Below are 13,081 nucleotides of genomic sequence, written 5' to 3' on the forward strand. Positions count from 1 at the left end.
ATTTAAATATGTAAAGACCTGTAAAAATGTAATAGTTTTCTCTTTCAGTGCCAACAACACTTATTCATTAGGCATTTTTGCCTTTCCTAAATAAGAAAGAAATTGTTACACTCACCAGTTCTTTTGGATTGCTTAAATGTCTTAGTTCTATAGCCACTTAAGGTATGGCAATATTCATGTCTTTGTGTCTTTTATGAAAATGGCAATTCCTAAAAACATCTTCTGTTTAATGTTACATACATTCTGACCACTTGACCTGGTCACTGTACTCTCCAGGACTTATTCTTGGGCTCTTTCAGTCATATGAAGTGCTTTTCTGCTTAACCATTTAAGTTGTATAATTGGTATCATTGGTAGGTGGATGGTCCATGTGAGATCCGTGAGAGATCCGTGGAGAGTTACATATGTACAGCATTATACAGCTGTGTGTGTCTGTGTGTATATGTATATATACGTATAAAATGAACTGATGGTTGTGGTTTTGAATAATAGCAAGCTTCTGTCCTTTACAGACTGGAAGTTTAGGCTAAGGTAGGTGCTTTTAGCCACAGCATCGTGCCAGATGACTCCTGCTTTCTGGGGGTACCAGCAGCAAATGTGCAGCAGCTTCTCAGATTCTCCAATTAACTCTCCAGCTCCTGGCTTAAACAGCTGATGAAACTGGATGTATGCAGAGTATTTGCATACTGAATTAAAGTGTTCGAGGCACGGATGCATGCCTTATTAGTGGTTGTTAACAAACAGAAGGCTGTAGTGTGATGGTTAATGAGTGAAGGCAGCTCTGCTTCTCCTGCAGATCTTCTGCCCTCCTCTGGGGACAGTCACCTCTGCTGGGAAGACACACTTCAAGTGCATGGTAATTCCTGAACGGCTGTACTGAAATGTAGTGGAGCCTGTCTGTCAGAGCCTGAAAGTGCCCAACACAGGGATTTGGGAAGCGTTACCTTCACATCGTGTTGGGGTTACACGTGTACCTGCATTGCTCATTAAATGGCAGTGAAGTTATCAGAATGTTCCTTTTCCCAAATAATAAGATCAAAAATAATGAGTCATTGCCTTATCACAAAATATTTAGGACTAGGCAAAGGTATGTTAATTACAGTAATTGGGCAGTAAAGAAGCTATAGGAGCAGGTAACGTGCTGTACATTTTGATGAGGTTATAGCTGTAGCATGTTACAAAAAAGCTTTATAATTGACGCAACTGAAGAGCTTGATGGTTTAGGTTTCCTGTTGTTTAATCCTTTTTTTTAATCTTTCATGTTGTTTAAAACCTTCCATACTGCTTATTTCGTAATTTAAAATTAATAACTTGCATTCTTTTTGTATGGGTAAGTAAATTCTTGTCGAATTAACACCTTTCCTTCCTTCTGGGTGAAAGGCAGGTGGCCTCCATCCCTGTCTGCTGCTCTACCTGGGAACTTAAAACAGTCTCTACTGTCATGGTGTTGAAATGTTATGTGGTTATGAATATATTTGTCTTACACCCTCGAGTTGAACACGCTAAAGGTTAAGAGATTGTCTATCGAGGACAGTGTGAAAAGGAAGAAGGTGCTCAGAAGTATTTGGGTACCAAACTTGAGCTGCTAACAGCTGAAGCTAATCACCTTGAGCCCCCAGAGGGTTTGAAGCTTCCCAGGTTGCACAGAGCATCTGTCACAGAGCAGGGCCTGAAGTCACAATCCTGTGACCCCTGCCTGCTGCTCAGATGTGCTCTGGTGTCTTCTGGAGAATGAGTGGACGTTGTCTTGGTTTGCAGGTTGCTGCTGGAACTGCTAGAGCTTCTCTTTGACAAATTCAACGCTGTGGCTGCTGCGCACTCTGTCATCCTTGGACACCTTCAGCAAACAGTGGCCTCTCCTTGCAGCCAGTACGATGGTGATATCAAGCTCTACGACATGGTAGATGTGTGGGTGAAGATCCAAGATGTCTTGCAGGTAAGGAGACTTCAGGTGGGCACACTTTGAGCTTGGGACAGCTTTTTTTCACCAGAATATCACAGAAAACAGTTCTGTCATGTTCAAGAGACAGCTGGGCTGGAATTTGTCTTGATTTTTGGTAAGTGAGCACATTTATAGCAGACTTCTAAATTCCAATGAGCTTAAATATCAGCAAAAAAAAATTAAATCTGTAGTTTTGTCCTTATAGTGTATGGAGAGGTTGATTCCTTTTGCCTACCAAGTGATTTAGCAGAAGCTTTCAAACAGTGACATTTTTGTTCCATGTTACCATGTCATGCCTGTCTTATAAAGTGTCACAGCTCTAATCGCTTGTCTTCTCTTGTCAGTATGCCTTGGTTCTAGTCAGCTGAGACACTAGCTGCTAGCATGTTTTCAGGGAAGTCTGATTTGATTCATATTCTAAGCCACAGCATACTAAAGCTGTACCGTGCTTAGGCTTTATTTGGTACCACGCCTATCACCTTAGGATCTGAGGCTCTCCCAGGCAGCAGAGCTGTCTGTCACACGTCTGTTCTCTCATACTTGTGAGGCCAACACACACTCTGATTACATTGTTTTTATTTTTTTTTCCATGTATTTATTTTGGAATTTCCCCTATGCCTAATACACAAGTGTACACCTCACCCAGTATTTGCTAGAGGAGGTCGAAGAAATTAGCCTGGCGTAATTTACAAGAGGTGGCAAGATTTATTTTGGTCATTCCACTTCTATGCTGTTCCCGAAAAATGCTCTCTGGCTCCTACACTGACACACATTTTCATTGTAGGTCACAGGCCTGTTTTGCTGCTTCTCTAAAGGTTTGTGTGTCTGTGCAATGATGCACACAGGTTTTTTGCTTACACAAGTATGGCTGTGTGTGCATGCTGTGAATGCAAATACTTCTTGGACAGAAAAAAATACCTAAGTTATGGGCCTTTTGATCACGCCTACTGTCTTTTTCCCCATTTACATGTATTTCTAAAGGAGTTGGTGCTTTCATTTAAAGAAATCATGATAAGTTTTCACCTTGATATACATTTTCACCTTCCTTCAGTATTGTTCTTCAAAAAATTGATTGGGAATGTCCAGCCAGAGGTTAATGACTGGTTTTCTAAACAGAAGAATATCATAAAATCAAAGATGTCTGGTCCTAATAAAGGAAATAGTTAAGGACATGAGGAAAGGGTTTGGCAGGGGGAGTCTCCAGCCTCCTTTCTGTCGCCCACGAGATACAGAAAACATTGAAGAGCTTTGAGTTCTGCAAACTTTGCTGTAGCAGGATAAAGCTTGGCACCAAGAATCATCCAAGATTTTATCTTCAGTGAAGCAGAATGACAAGGCTGGTAATTCCCCCTTATCAGTGTGGGTTAGTGATGGTTTCATTCCTCATGAGTGGTGCAGTCGGGAGTGAGTTATGCTGGCTATTACCAAATAACGTTGATAAAACTTTCTTACAGAAGCATGTGTAGGTGGGCACATCCAGAGAATGAGTGAGCTTCCTGTGTTAGGGAGAAAACACGTGGCCAAGCTTTCTGCAAGGAAAGTGCCAAGAAATATGAAGCAGCCCACTGGTAAAGATTTCATTGCTATTGGCCTGACAGCACAAGCGTCAGAGGGAGTCTGAACAGCTTCCAGAAGAGTCACAGATAGCTTTTTCAGTGCACAAAAGCAGCACTTTAAACTCCATCATCTCTTGCTGTTTTAGGGTAAGAGATGAGCATTGACTGACGTGGAAGGGAGGAAATTTTCCATTTCTCTACTGGAAGCTTTGTGTTTTTTTTGTATGTTAGTTTCATATGAGCAGATTATATTTTTTTTTTTGGAGTAGAATAAAACCTTTAAGCCCAAGACAAAATTAGTTCTATCCTGTGTTTTCAAAGAGGGATAATTTTTTGAGGGAAGATCTTACAATAGTGGCCGGGGGAGCAGAAAACTCAGGTTTAAAAGTGTTTATATTTAAACGCGCCTGCTGTTGGGGGAGGATGAAAATCTGGAGGAAGTAGGTTAGTGGTGGGGCACAATGGGGAAACGATGCAATTCCTGCAGATCCTAATGAATGAAACTTATTCATCACGCTTGGAGCAGCATCACGTGGCTCGGTAATTCACATGGGTAATCTTTGCCACACGTACATTGTGCAGCCCTGCATGGGAAATGTGTTGCAGCGAGGTTATCTCTTTGTAGTTGGGCACAAAAGTAATAATGTGCACTCGTGGTGGGCTGGAAATTGTCCTTTGTGGAAAACATGAGAGAGTTGTTTTGAGCAGCTTGTGTTTTTTTTTTAAAGCTGGATTTCTGAATGCTCCCTAATAACAGCACAAAGCACTGCGGTGTGGTTTTGGATAGGTGGCACAAAGTCAGGCAATGTTTAGGTAGCGAACATGCAGATATAAGATATTTTTGACCTTCTCTGTGAATAGAGGAATAATACTGAACTCGTCAGGAGGAAGACAGAGTGACCTTTTCGAGCCGGCTGCCAGAGTGCTAGAAAACAAACAAACAAAAAAATCAGTTCATCGAAATATTAGGGCAGCCTTGTTCAGGAAAACACAGTTTGAAGTTATTTGTACCAGAGCCAGCCTGGTCTGTAGCTGTATCACCGTGCCAGCAAGAGGGATTTGGAAGTTGTTTAAATTTTAACTTGCTCTTTTTATATATGGAGCTAATTTAGCTCGTCAGCGTAGCAGTGGGTGGGATATCCTTCTGAAGAGCGTCATTATTGTAGGGCCATTATTGTAGGGTGTTACTTTGGCAGGTGGAGCTGTACTGACACGAAGAGTTGCTTCAGGACTACGCAGCAGAGGAATTCTGATTTATTTTTTGGCACAATTCAATGTATTCATGGCATTCCCCCATCCCAAGTGATGACGTGCTGCTATTTAGGCTTTGTTACGTGAAAGGCAGAGCGATGTACGTGCTTGAGTAAAAGGCAAGTACTCCTCCTGTCCTGTTGTAGTAGTGTCAGGGGAGCACCAGCAGTGGGCATGCAGCTGATGCTCACTGTGCTGGCTCTCCCTTGCTTTTAGAACTTGGAGCAGTTCATTCACCTTTTTTTTTTTTAGCACTGTCTTTTGATGCCACGAGGAGAAAGAGGCATCTGTCCCCGCTGAATAATACCAGTGCTCATTCAGCTGCTTCAGAAACGCCACCTTCCAGTGACAGGGTGATCGTCCTGTCAGCTGCTTTGTAGGAGTGCAATACCCTGCTGCCAGAGAAAACACCCAGCGAATGTGACATCTCCATGCGTACTCAGGATCCTGTTATCAGCTTAGGCTGGTGCTGTTTGCCTCCAAGGAAGAGATCTTCTTTTCTTCTGTAACAGCAGTAGTACTTGTGGTTGTAGTTCTCATTCTTTTTTTTTCAAAGAAGGTGGCCGATCTCTATTTTCTTTTCAGAAGACAAGCAAAATCATATATGTGCTCCAGGACACAGGTTGCATCTTCAGCAGCACCAGGGCGACAGAACACGAGTATTCAGGCTGTCTGGTGGGCTGTCTGCTGAGAAAACGCTGACAATTATTACTGTCCTTTTTTGTGGTCCTCCTTTCAGGTGTTTTCCCCAAATAGTGTCATTTAGCAGTCTAAGCATTGCTGAAACCGTAAGAAAACTGTGGCAAGGGAAATTGAAGCCTCCTGCCTGCCCACACATTAATGTTTTGTTGCTGCAGAGCTGGCGATACCAGAAACTGTAGAACAAGAGAGCCTCTTCCATGGCACGTGGAGCTCCTCTATCCAGAAGCTGTGATGTTTTCTTCCTCATGTAGAGAAATGGCACACGAGCAAGTTCGTGATGTGAGCAGGGGATGGAGCAGTTCGGCAGCGTGCAGCCAGGGCTGCTGGCCAGCAGCGTGAGCGTCTCATTGAAAAGCTGCACTGAGTTGTATTTGCTCTGCCACGCTTCTCAGGGAGTCGTGCTAGAGCACTCGGGGATGTGCCTGGCTTTGCTGCAGCAAGCTCAGCCACTTGGTGACTTTGTAAGCAAGTTACCAGCAAAAGTTATCAGTCCTTAAGCACACAAGTGAGCAGGGGGAAGGCAGTGGAGTCCAGCAACCTTTGTACTCAATTTAATACACTACATCCACTGCCTGGCAGTCTTGCTTATTTTCCCAGGAGTTACCTAATTGGAGGGAGTTGATTTGGTCAGATGGTTTTTGCTGGCTTCACTTTTTGCTTGCTCAGGTCCTTGAACTACGTCTGTGTTGGTGAGAGCAGGAATGTGCTGCAAAGAAAGGAAGCAAAAGCTTTATCCTGGCAATTGTCATTCCCTGCCTGACTCTTTGTGTGCTGGGCTGGGTTGCCATAGCTCTCTTTGCCAAAACTTCACATTTAAAGGATGAATTAACTATTTATGGCACAGCTAATATTTATAAAGTAAAATCAGATTCTCGGATGAGAGTGTGCTAATATGTCATAGATGCTGGTTGAAATGTCAGAGCGATGTATGAAATTGCTGCTGCATTTAGGAAGTTCACCAGGTGATGTCTTGGATCTGCAGCAGCATTATTTTTCAGAACGTTTCCTTGTGGAAATTAATGGTTTCATGGTTGTCCTCAAAATAATGCGCTTGGCAGTTTTTCTGGTCCCTTTTAAATGGTTTTAAATGCGTGGAACCGATGCCCTTGGACTCCTGACTGGTGTGTCTCATTAATGCTCATCTCTCCTTCAGTTGAGAGGCTGATGGTTGTGCAAGAGATTTTTCTGCAGCTTTTGAAAAACGCAGTTTCAATGTTGGGTGCGTAAAGGGGGAGGAGAGAGCATTACCCTCTCCAGGATGCTGATATTGAAAGTTGGAATTTAAATCATTACAGATTGGGATACTTGGCCTGCTTTTTTCCCCCCCATTTCTTGGTGGAAGTGAGCTGAGAAATGCTTGTTTGTTAAGGAATCCAGCACAGTGAATATAACACAACTTCTGTTTTTTTTCCTCCTATACATATCTCCTAACAGCATGAAAATTTCAGTGAACATTTGCGCTTCAGGACGGATGTCACCTGTCTGAATCTGGGAAGGGACGAGATAATTTTGCAGGAAGATAGATCTTAAATTTGGGTCCTGCTAAGTATGCTTCAGGGGGGTATGTGATGTCCTTTGAGCTAAAACATTTCATAGCCTCTTTCCAATTTACATAATGATCGAAGTTGTCTCCTTACACTCAAAACAGAAAGTAATTTGGTACCTTCCCTAAGCTCTTAAGAAGATGCAGAAGGAATTCAAGGTGGTTGAAATTGCCCTGGTAAAGGTGAGAAAGTTTTCAAGTGCAAAGAGACTCCACAGCACAAGATGTATTATGCATTTGGAAGGGCAAAGAACAAGACAGCCATGGCACACCTTCTCTTTTAAAAGCAAAGAATACGCAGCAGAAACGCCCATCGATCTGTTTTCCCTTTAACAGGATGGTTCCTGCTGAAGTGAAGTGTGTTTAAAGCTAACTGAATTGCTTTGGTAACAGACACCTGGAAGAGGTCCAGAGCTGAGCTGGCTATCGACGTCGGATTATTGCCTGTCCCAGGAATTTAATTAATTAATTAAATCTCCCTCTTTTTAATTGAACTGCCGTATTAGCGTGGCGACATGGCAGAAACGTGCGTGAATAATTCTGTTACAGCTTTTATTTCAGGAGTCGTTTTTATCCCAGAGCTGTTGATCCAGTGTATTTCATAAACACTAACGTTTGCTTTAAAGTTCAAAGAGATAAAGCCCTGCATAAGAATGAGTTGTTTGAACAGTGTACGATCACTCGTGCAGTTTATTGCAGAAGAGGTCACCGAGCTTATGGTTTGGGAGATTTAAAAAAGATTAGCTCATTTAATGAAATGTTTGCAGGTATGTGAGCAAGGCAAAAATCACCTTCTTCTGTCCACACTGTAGAGCCTCACGCTGCTATGGACTTGACAGGCTCTTGATACCAGGTGGATTTAGCTTTTAAGGTTGAGCGTAGTTATGAATTCATAGCTTAAACTTTTTTTTAGGGGGATTTATCCCTAAATATTTAAGTAGCTAAATGCATATATGTGAACTAAAAACGTATACATGTTATTTCCCCTAAAATCTGCCTTCTACTGGAAGAAAAAGTGCAACAAATACCTGTGAGGAGCCCCATCAGTAAATAATTTCCCCAAACTGTAAGTTGCAGCAGAGGGCAACTTGGCTAGGGTGCCAGGCTGAGAGAAAGCCTGCTCTGAGTTTGGGAATGCAGAACAGGGGAATGATGTGTTCCCTGCTTTGATATTTGGCAGTTGGAGTGAAACCTGAGCCTTTTGAATCCTTGTCCACTGTCAGATGCTTCCTAATTTATCCAATTTGAGAGCACATCCATATTTTTTGCGGCTTTGTTGCAACGATGTCACTTTGAAGTCTTTCCTTTGCAAGTTGAAAGTCCTCTGAGAATGAGCGTGAAGGTTGTCAAGTGGCCACCACACCTGATGGGAAGTCTACATTTCAATTGTCAGCAGCAACAAGGGTATTCTGAATAAAGGTGCTCAAAATGTGAATTTTGAAGCCTGTGAATTGCTCCTCAGCCTTCATCTTCTGGAATTGTTAATTAATTATGGGATGATGTAGAAGAAATGGAAATTTGGCTGCAGACACGTGCGCTCCCTTTGATTTTAACCATTTCCCTAGATTCTTGTACGGTTTTATTAGGTCTGATGTGCTTTTTCTTTCCCTCCCCGGTTACTCTCGGTGTCCGCTGCACTTTATTCCCGCTGTCAGCTAGAATTAGGAGTCACTACAAGTAGTTCATCAGCATTTGTAGACATGTTTTATGGGACTATAAGACCACGTCTCTTTTGATGTGCTGAGCTTATTCACACTTGGTCCCTGTGTGAGGAGCTTTAAAGGCAGCGAGACGTACTCTGAGCAGCATCATAAAAATGCTGCGAACGGGAAAAGGCCAAATGCTCATCATGTCCTCGCTGCAAGGCGTCTAATCTGACAGCGGTGCAGGAGGGATTCATGCAGGCAAATTCCCGCTAATGTTAGAGAGGAGCTGATATCCTAGGGAAATGTTTGGAAACTGTTGTGCTTAAAAAGCCTTTCCGCTCCTGTGCCGTGTGCTTGGTGTGTTTAACATGCGTGACGTTTACAAAGCGGTAAGGTAGAAGCCCTTTCTTTTCCTGAGGTTTACCAGCTCCCGCTGTTTCTTTCCTGATACGAAATCTCAGCTTTGTGTTCTTGGGGTGCTGCATGATTTTCTTCAGTTATTCTGTGCCATGGGAAGCTACGGAATTGCATTACCTAAAATTTTCTTAAATTTTTGTTATCTTCCTTGTTTTTTGCTCTTAGATGAATGTGTTTTGCAGGTGACCCCCTGTCAGTGAACTTGTAGGACTGAGACCAAAGTGCATGAAGAATCTCAGCCTTCCTCAGTTAGAGGATGCTTAAATACATAAGTTCAGAAAGGAACTGCTAGAATATTAATTTCTAGTTTTCCTTCTCTTTCATTCTGCAAGCCGTACCTCCCTCTTACTGCTCTCCATTCACACACGTGCATCCATTTCTTCTTCTGTCTCCACCCCCATCTTTTTTCCTTCTTTTACCAATTTCACTCTCTCTTGGACTTGCTCCAGGGCTGGAGCCAGACGAGAAGGTGCAGCATTTATGGAGATTTGCATGCAAGGAGCTAACACTGGAGGTAGGTAACAGCAGCTCCTTGCCACTCATGAAGGCAACTGCAAGCCTGCTCGCATACACTTGGGAAGCTGCTGTTTCTGCAGCTCTGGACACACAGGCAGCACTTTGAAATGTGTTGTGTGTCACCAGTGGCATACATAAAACATTTTAGGAACATCGACTTCGCAGCATGCTTGTCATCATCAAAGTGACTTAGTCATCTGATCTCACCAGGGCGATGCCACGCTGCGTTTTACACATGGGGGAGCTAATGTTTGAATGAGTGAAACAAATGGAAGGGTTTGGAAATCCTGATTAGTTCTGGTGGGCCTGTTTGGAGGGTTTTTTTGTTGCTTCTGAGTTTCTGAGTTTTTTGGTTTTCTTGACCTTACGATTGCCCTGCACCACTGAGAATCAGGAAATGAATATGCAAAACAGCCAACACTCAAAATTTGGTGTTTTAATGTAAGTTTTTGATGACGGTCCACAGGCTTCAATATTCTGTTAATTTTGTACTTTCTTTCATGGTTTCACTGACCAGCTGCCTTTTCAAGTGGCTTTCCTTAGGAAGTCTGCAAATAGCTCTCAGTGTTTTCAGTAATGTGTCATCAGGTTTATATACGCAATATCTTTACAATGGGTAGTGCAAACTCTGCTGATAGATGATGAAGACTTGAGTCTGAGGCGGGAGGACTGTGATGCTGTTGAGGGCATGTACACAGCTGGGGCACAGTGGTGAGAACGTATTTAAACACAAAACCAACCTCAATATTTTCTCTTAATTAGTTCACGTGTTGTTTGGGTTGAGAAATTTCCGCTGCACCAGGATTTGACCAAGATTTATCCAAAGGACTTAGCAGGGAACATAGTCTCCATTTCTATCTATATTGTGCAAATCTGTATGTACAAACCACCAGCAAGTGGCTGATGATTCACTGGCGTGTTCTGGACTGAGAGACTGGAGGGCTGGAAGCCTGCGTACTTTGCAGGGAATGACAAACTCCCAACTTAAATTGAGAACAAACGACTCCTCTCCACCTCCAAATCCTTCTGTTGTGCTCAGCAGCATTCTGGTAAGGGCATTGTAAGTCAGCATTTTGTACATCTAACCAGGAACTTAAAACAACAGCAAACAACCCAGATTGATTTGTAAGAAATCAGCACGGGAGCTGCTTCTCTCTGTTCCAGTAGCTAAAATGGAAAATCTGAGCTACTTCTCATACCTCTGTTCTGTCTTGTTTTCTCTGTGGGAAGTGCTGGTGTCGTGCTTCAGAAGTGCCTGTGTGACCTAGACCCCGAAACGGGCTGAGATGTATTTCCCTATTGTACTGAGTTCATTTTGAAGTGAATGGAAAAGAAGAGCTATTTTAAAAATCTCACCAAAAATAATAATCTTGCTTCAAGTGGTTGCAACAATTAGTTGCTTTTATTTGCGTTGGTTTTATGTGCTTTTGGATTCTTTGGAGGAGGAGGGGATGGGTTTACTAGTCAGTAAATTAGTTTTAGTGCTCGTTACGTGAAGGTACGATGTGCCTGTCCATTGGACCCTGTTGTGAGTGGCAACACCGAGCTGAAGTTTTAAATGTGAAGGGTGCACGTTTCTACCATATGAAGTGGGATCCTGATTTGCATGACAGCGTATTGGGTATTTCTCTAACCATACAGCGTGTAAATCTCCGTATTTTGGTTGTGCTAAGTGCCAGCAGTAGTTAATGGAAGTCCATGTGGGGATTTACATCAATTCTGAATAACTGGACACTGTTTCTGGAAACACTGTGGACCTCCCAACCCATATTCCTTCACCAACCACAGACAACGAAATAGGATTTACAGAGATCAGGAGGAAATGAGCTTGATGGCAACAGAAGATCCCATGTCCTGAACTTGTGGCAGCAGGAAAAGGGAATTGATTTAGTCAGTACTGCTCCCTTTCAAGGTACACGATTATTTCAAGTCTGAATTTGCTCCACACCAGCTTGTCTGGTACTCCAGAGCAGATGTGGAAGGGGAGAAATAAACCTGATGGTTTCCTGATGTCAGTGACCCTATGGGTTTGGTAGGCCAAGGAGCAGCACTTTGTCTAAGTTAGAGTGAAATGTCAATTCTGAATTCCCTCTGCATAAAGAGGAACCTTCCCTTCCCTTCCCTTCCCTTCCCTTCCCTTCCCTTCCCTTCCCTTCCCTTCCCTTCCCTTCCCTTCCCTTCCCTTCCCTTCCCTTCCCTTCCCTTCCCTTCCCTTCCCTTCCCTTCCCTTCCCTTCCCTTCCCTTCCCTTCCCTTCCCTTCCCTTCCCTTCCCTTCCCTTCCCTTCCCTTCCCTTCCCTTCCCTTCCCTTCCCTTCCCTTCCCTTCCCTTCCCTTCCCTTCCCTTCCCTTCCCTTCCCTTCCCTTCCCTTCCCTTCCCTTCCCTTCCCTTCCCTTCCCTTCCCTTCCCTTCCCTTCCCTTCCCTTCCCTTCCCTTCCCTTCCCTTCCCTTCCCTTCCCTTCCCTTCCCTTCCCTTCCCTTCCCTTCCCTTCCCTTCCCTTCCCTTCCCTTCCCTTCCCTTCCCTTCCCTTCCCTTCCCTTCCCTTCCCTTCCCTTCCCTTCCTTCCCTTCCCTTCCCTTCCCTTCCCTTCCCTTCCCTTCCCTTCCCTTCCCTTCCCTTCCCTTCCCTTCCCTTCCCTTCCCTTCCCTTCCCTTCCCTTCCCTTCCCTTCCCTTCCCTTCCCTTCCCTTCCCCACAGCCCTATATGTAATTTTAAACCTTGCAGTGTTGAAGAGCCATTTGAGGACCACAAACGACCCCCATCTCTGAAAAAATGTAATATAGATGCAAAACTAACAGCCTTATTTATTTTAGAATCCACACGTTACTCGTTGTTCCTTCGCAAAAAACTGGAGGAGACTGTAACTGTGTCCATGCTAGGAACCATGGAAACCTCTTTTCACCTGAGAAAAGGGGGAGATGAGGGAATTAGTTAATTAAATGTGGCCTGTATACAGTCGTCCTACTCCTGGTATGTAATTAAATACCACGTATAGCTCTTTGGGGTCCTCGTTTACTGGAAAAGGACAAAGAAATGTGTGACTGTTGGGGTACTCTCAGCGAGCTGTGAGCTGGAAACTGATTAAAATAATAATAAAATGTCTTGCATTGTTAATTCATTCTTTCCAGTAATAAAAGCCGGACTCCCTCTGCTTTGCATTTATAGCATAGGCTTGAAAAAACATCAAAGAGCAGCACTAGGAGAAGAGAATGAAAAATACATGTGTGCTTAGCTTCGATGCTGTGGTTTTGAGTGATGTGGTCGTGGTGCTTTTATTTACTGGAACATTGCCTTTTATTTTTAGTAATACAATGCGACTTGGTGTCACTGATCACTTCTTACCGTGGTGTCTGCGGGTAAAGTGTTGCTTCCCAAAGCTTTTTTTTTTTTGTGGAAGACTTGGTGGTAGTGCTGTTATTCACAGCGTTGTCGTGGCTGAGGAACCCTGTAAAGTTCTTCAGAAATAACTCGGAAACTATGTTCAGCTCATTACTTGCTTTTTCTGTAG

At 43.4% G+C, this 13,081-nt stretch overlaps 1 protein-coding gene across 4 annotated transcripts in view; it reads left to right on the forward strand.

Moving 5' to 3' along the window:
* The window catches only part of EXOC4 (exocyst complex component 4), a 365,076-nt gene that overhangs the window by 54,958 nt on the left and 297,037 nt on the right, over window positions 1-13,081 (forward strand). For all 4 annotated transcript variants that reach the window (XM_068670114.1, XM_068670116.1, XM_068670115.1 and 1 more), the window contains exon 7: window positions 1,759-1,936. In XM_068670114.1, coding sequence (XP_068526215.1) covers window positions 1,759-1,936 — 178 coding nt within the window. The remainder of the gene's footprint in view (window positions 1-1,758; window positions 1,937-13,081) is intronic.

The sequence above is a fragment of the Anas acuta genome, chromosome 1 (genome assembly GCF_963932015.1).
Source record: "Anas acuta chromosome 1, bAnaAcu1.1, whole genome shotgun sequence".
Lineage (NCBI taxonomy): Eukaryota > Metazoa > Chordata > Aves > Anseriformes > Anatidae > Anas > Anas acuta.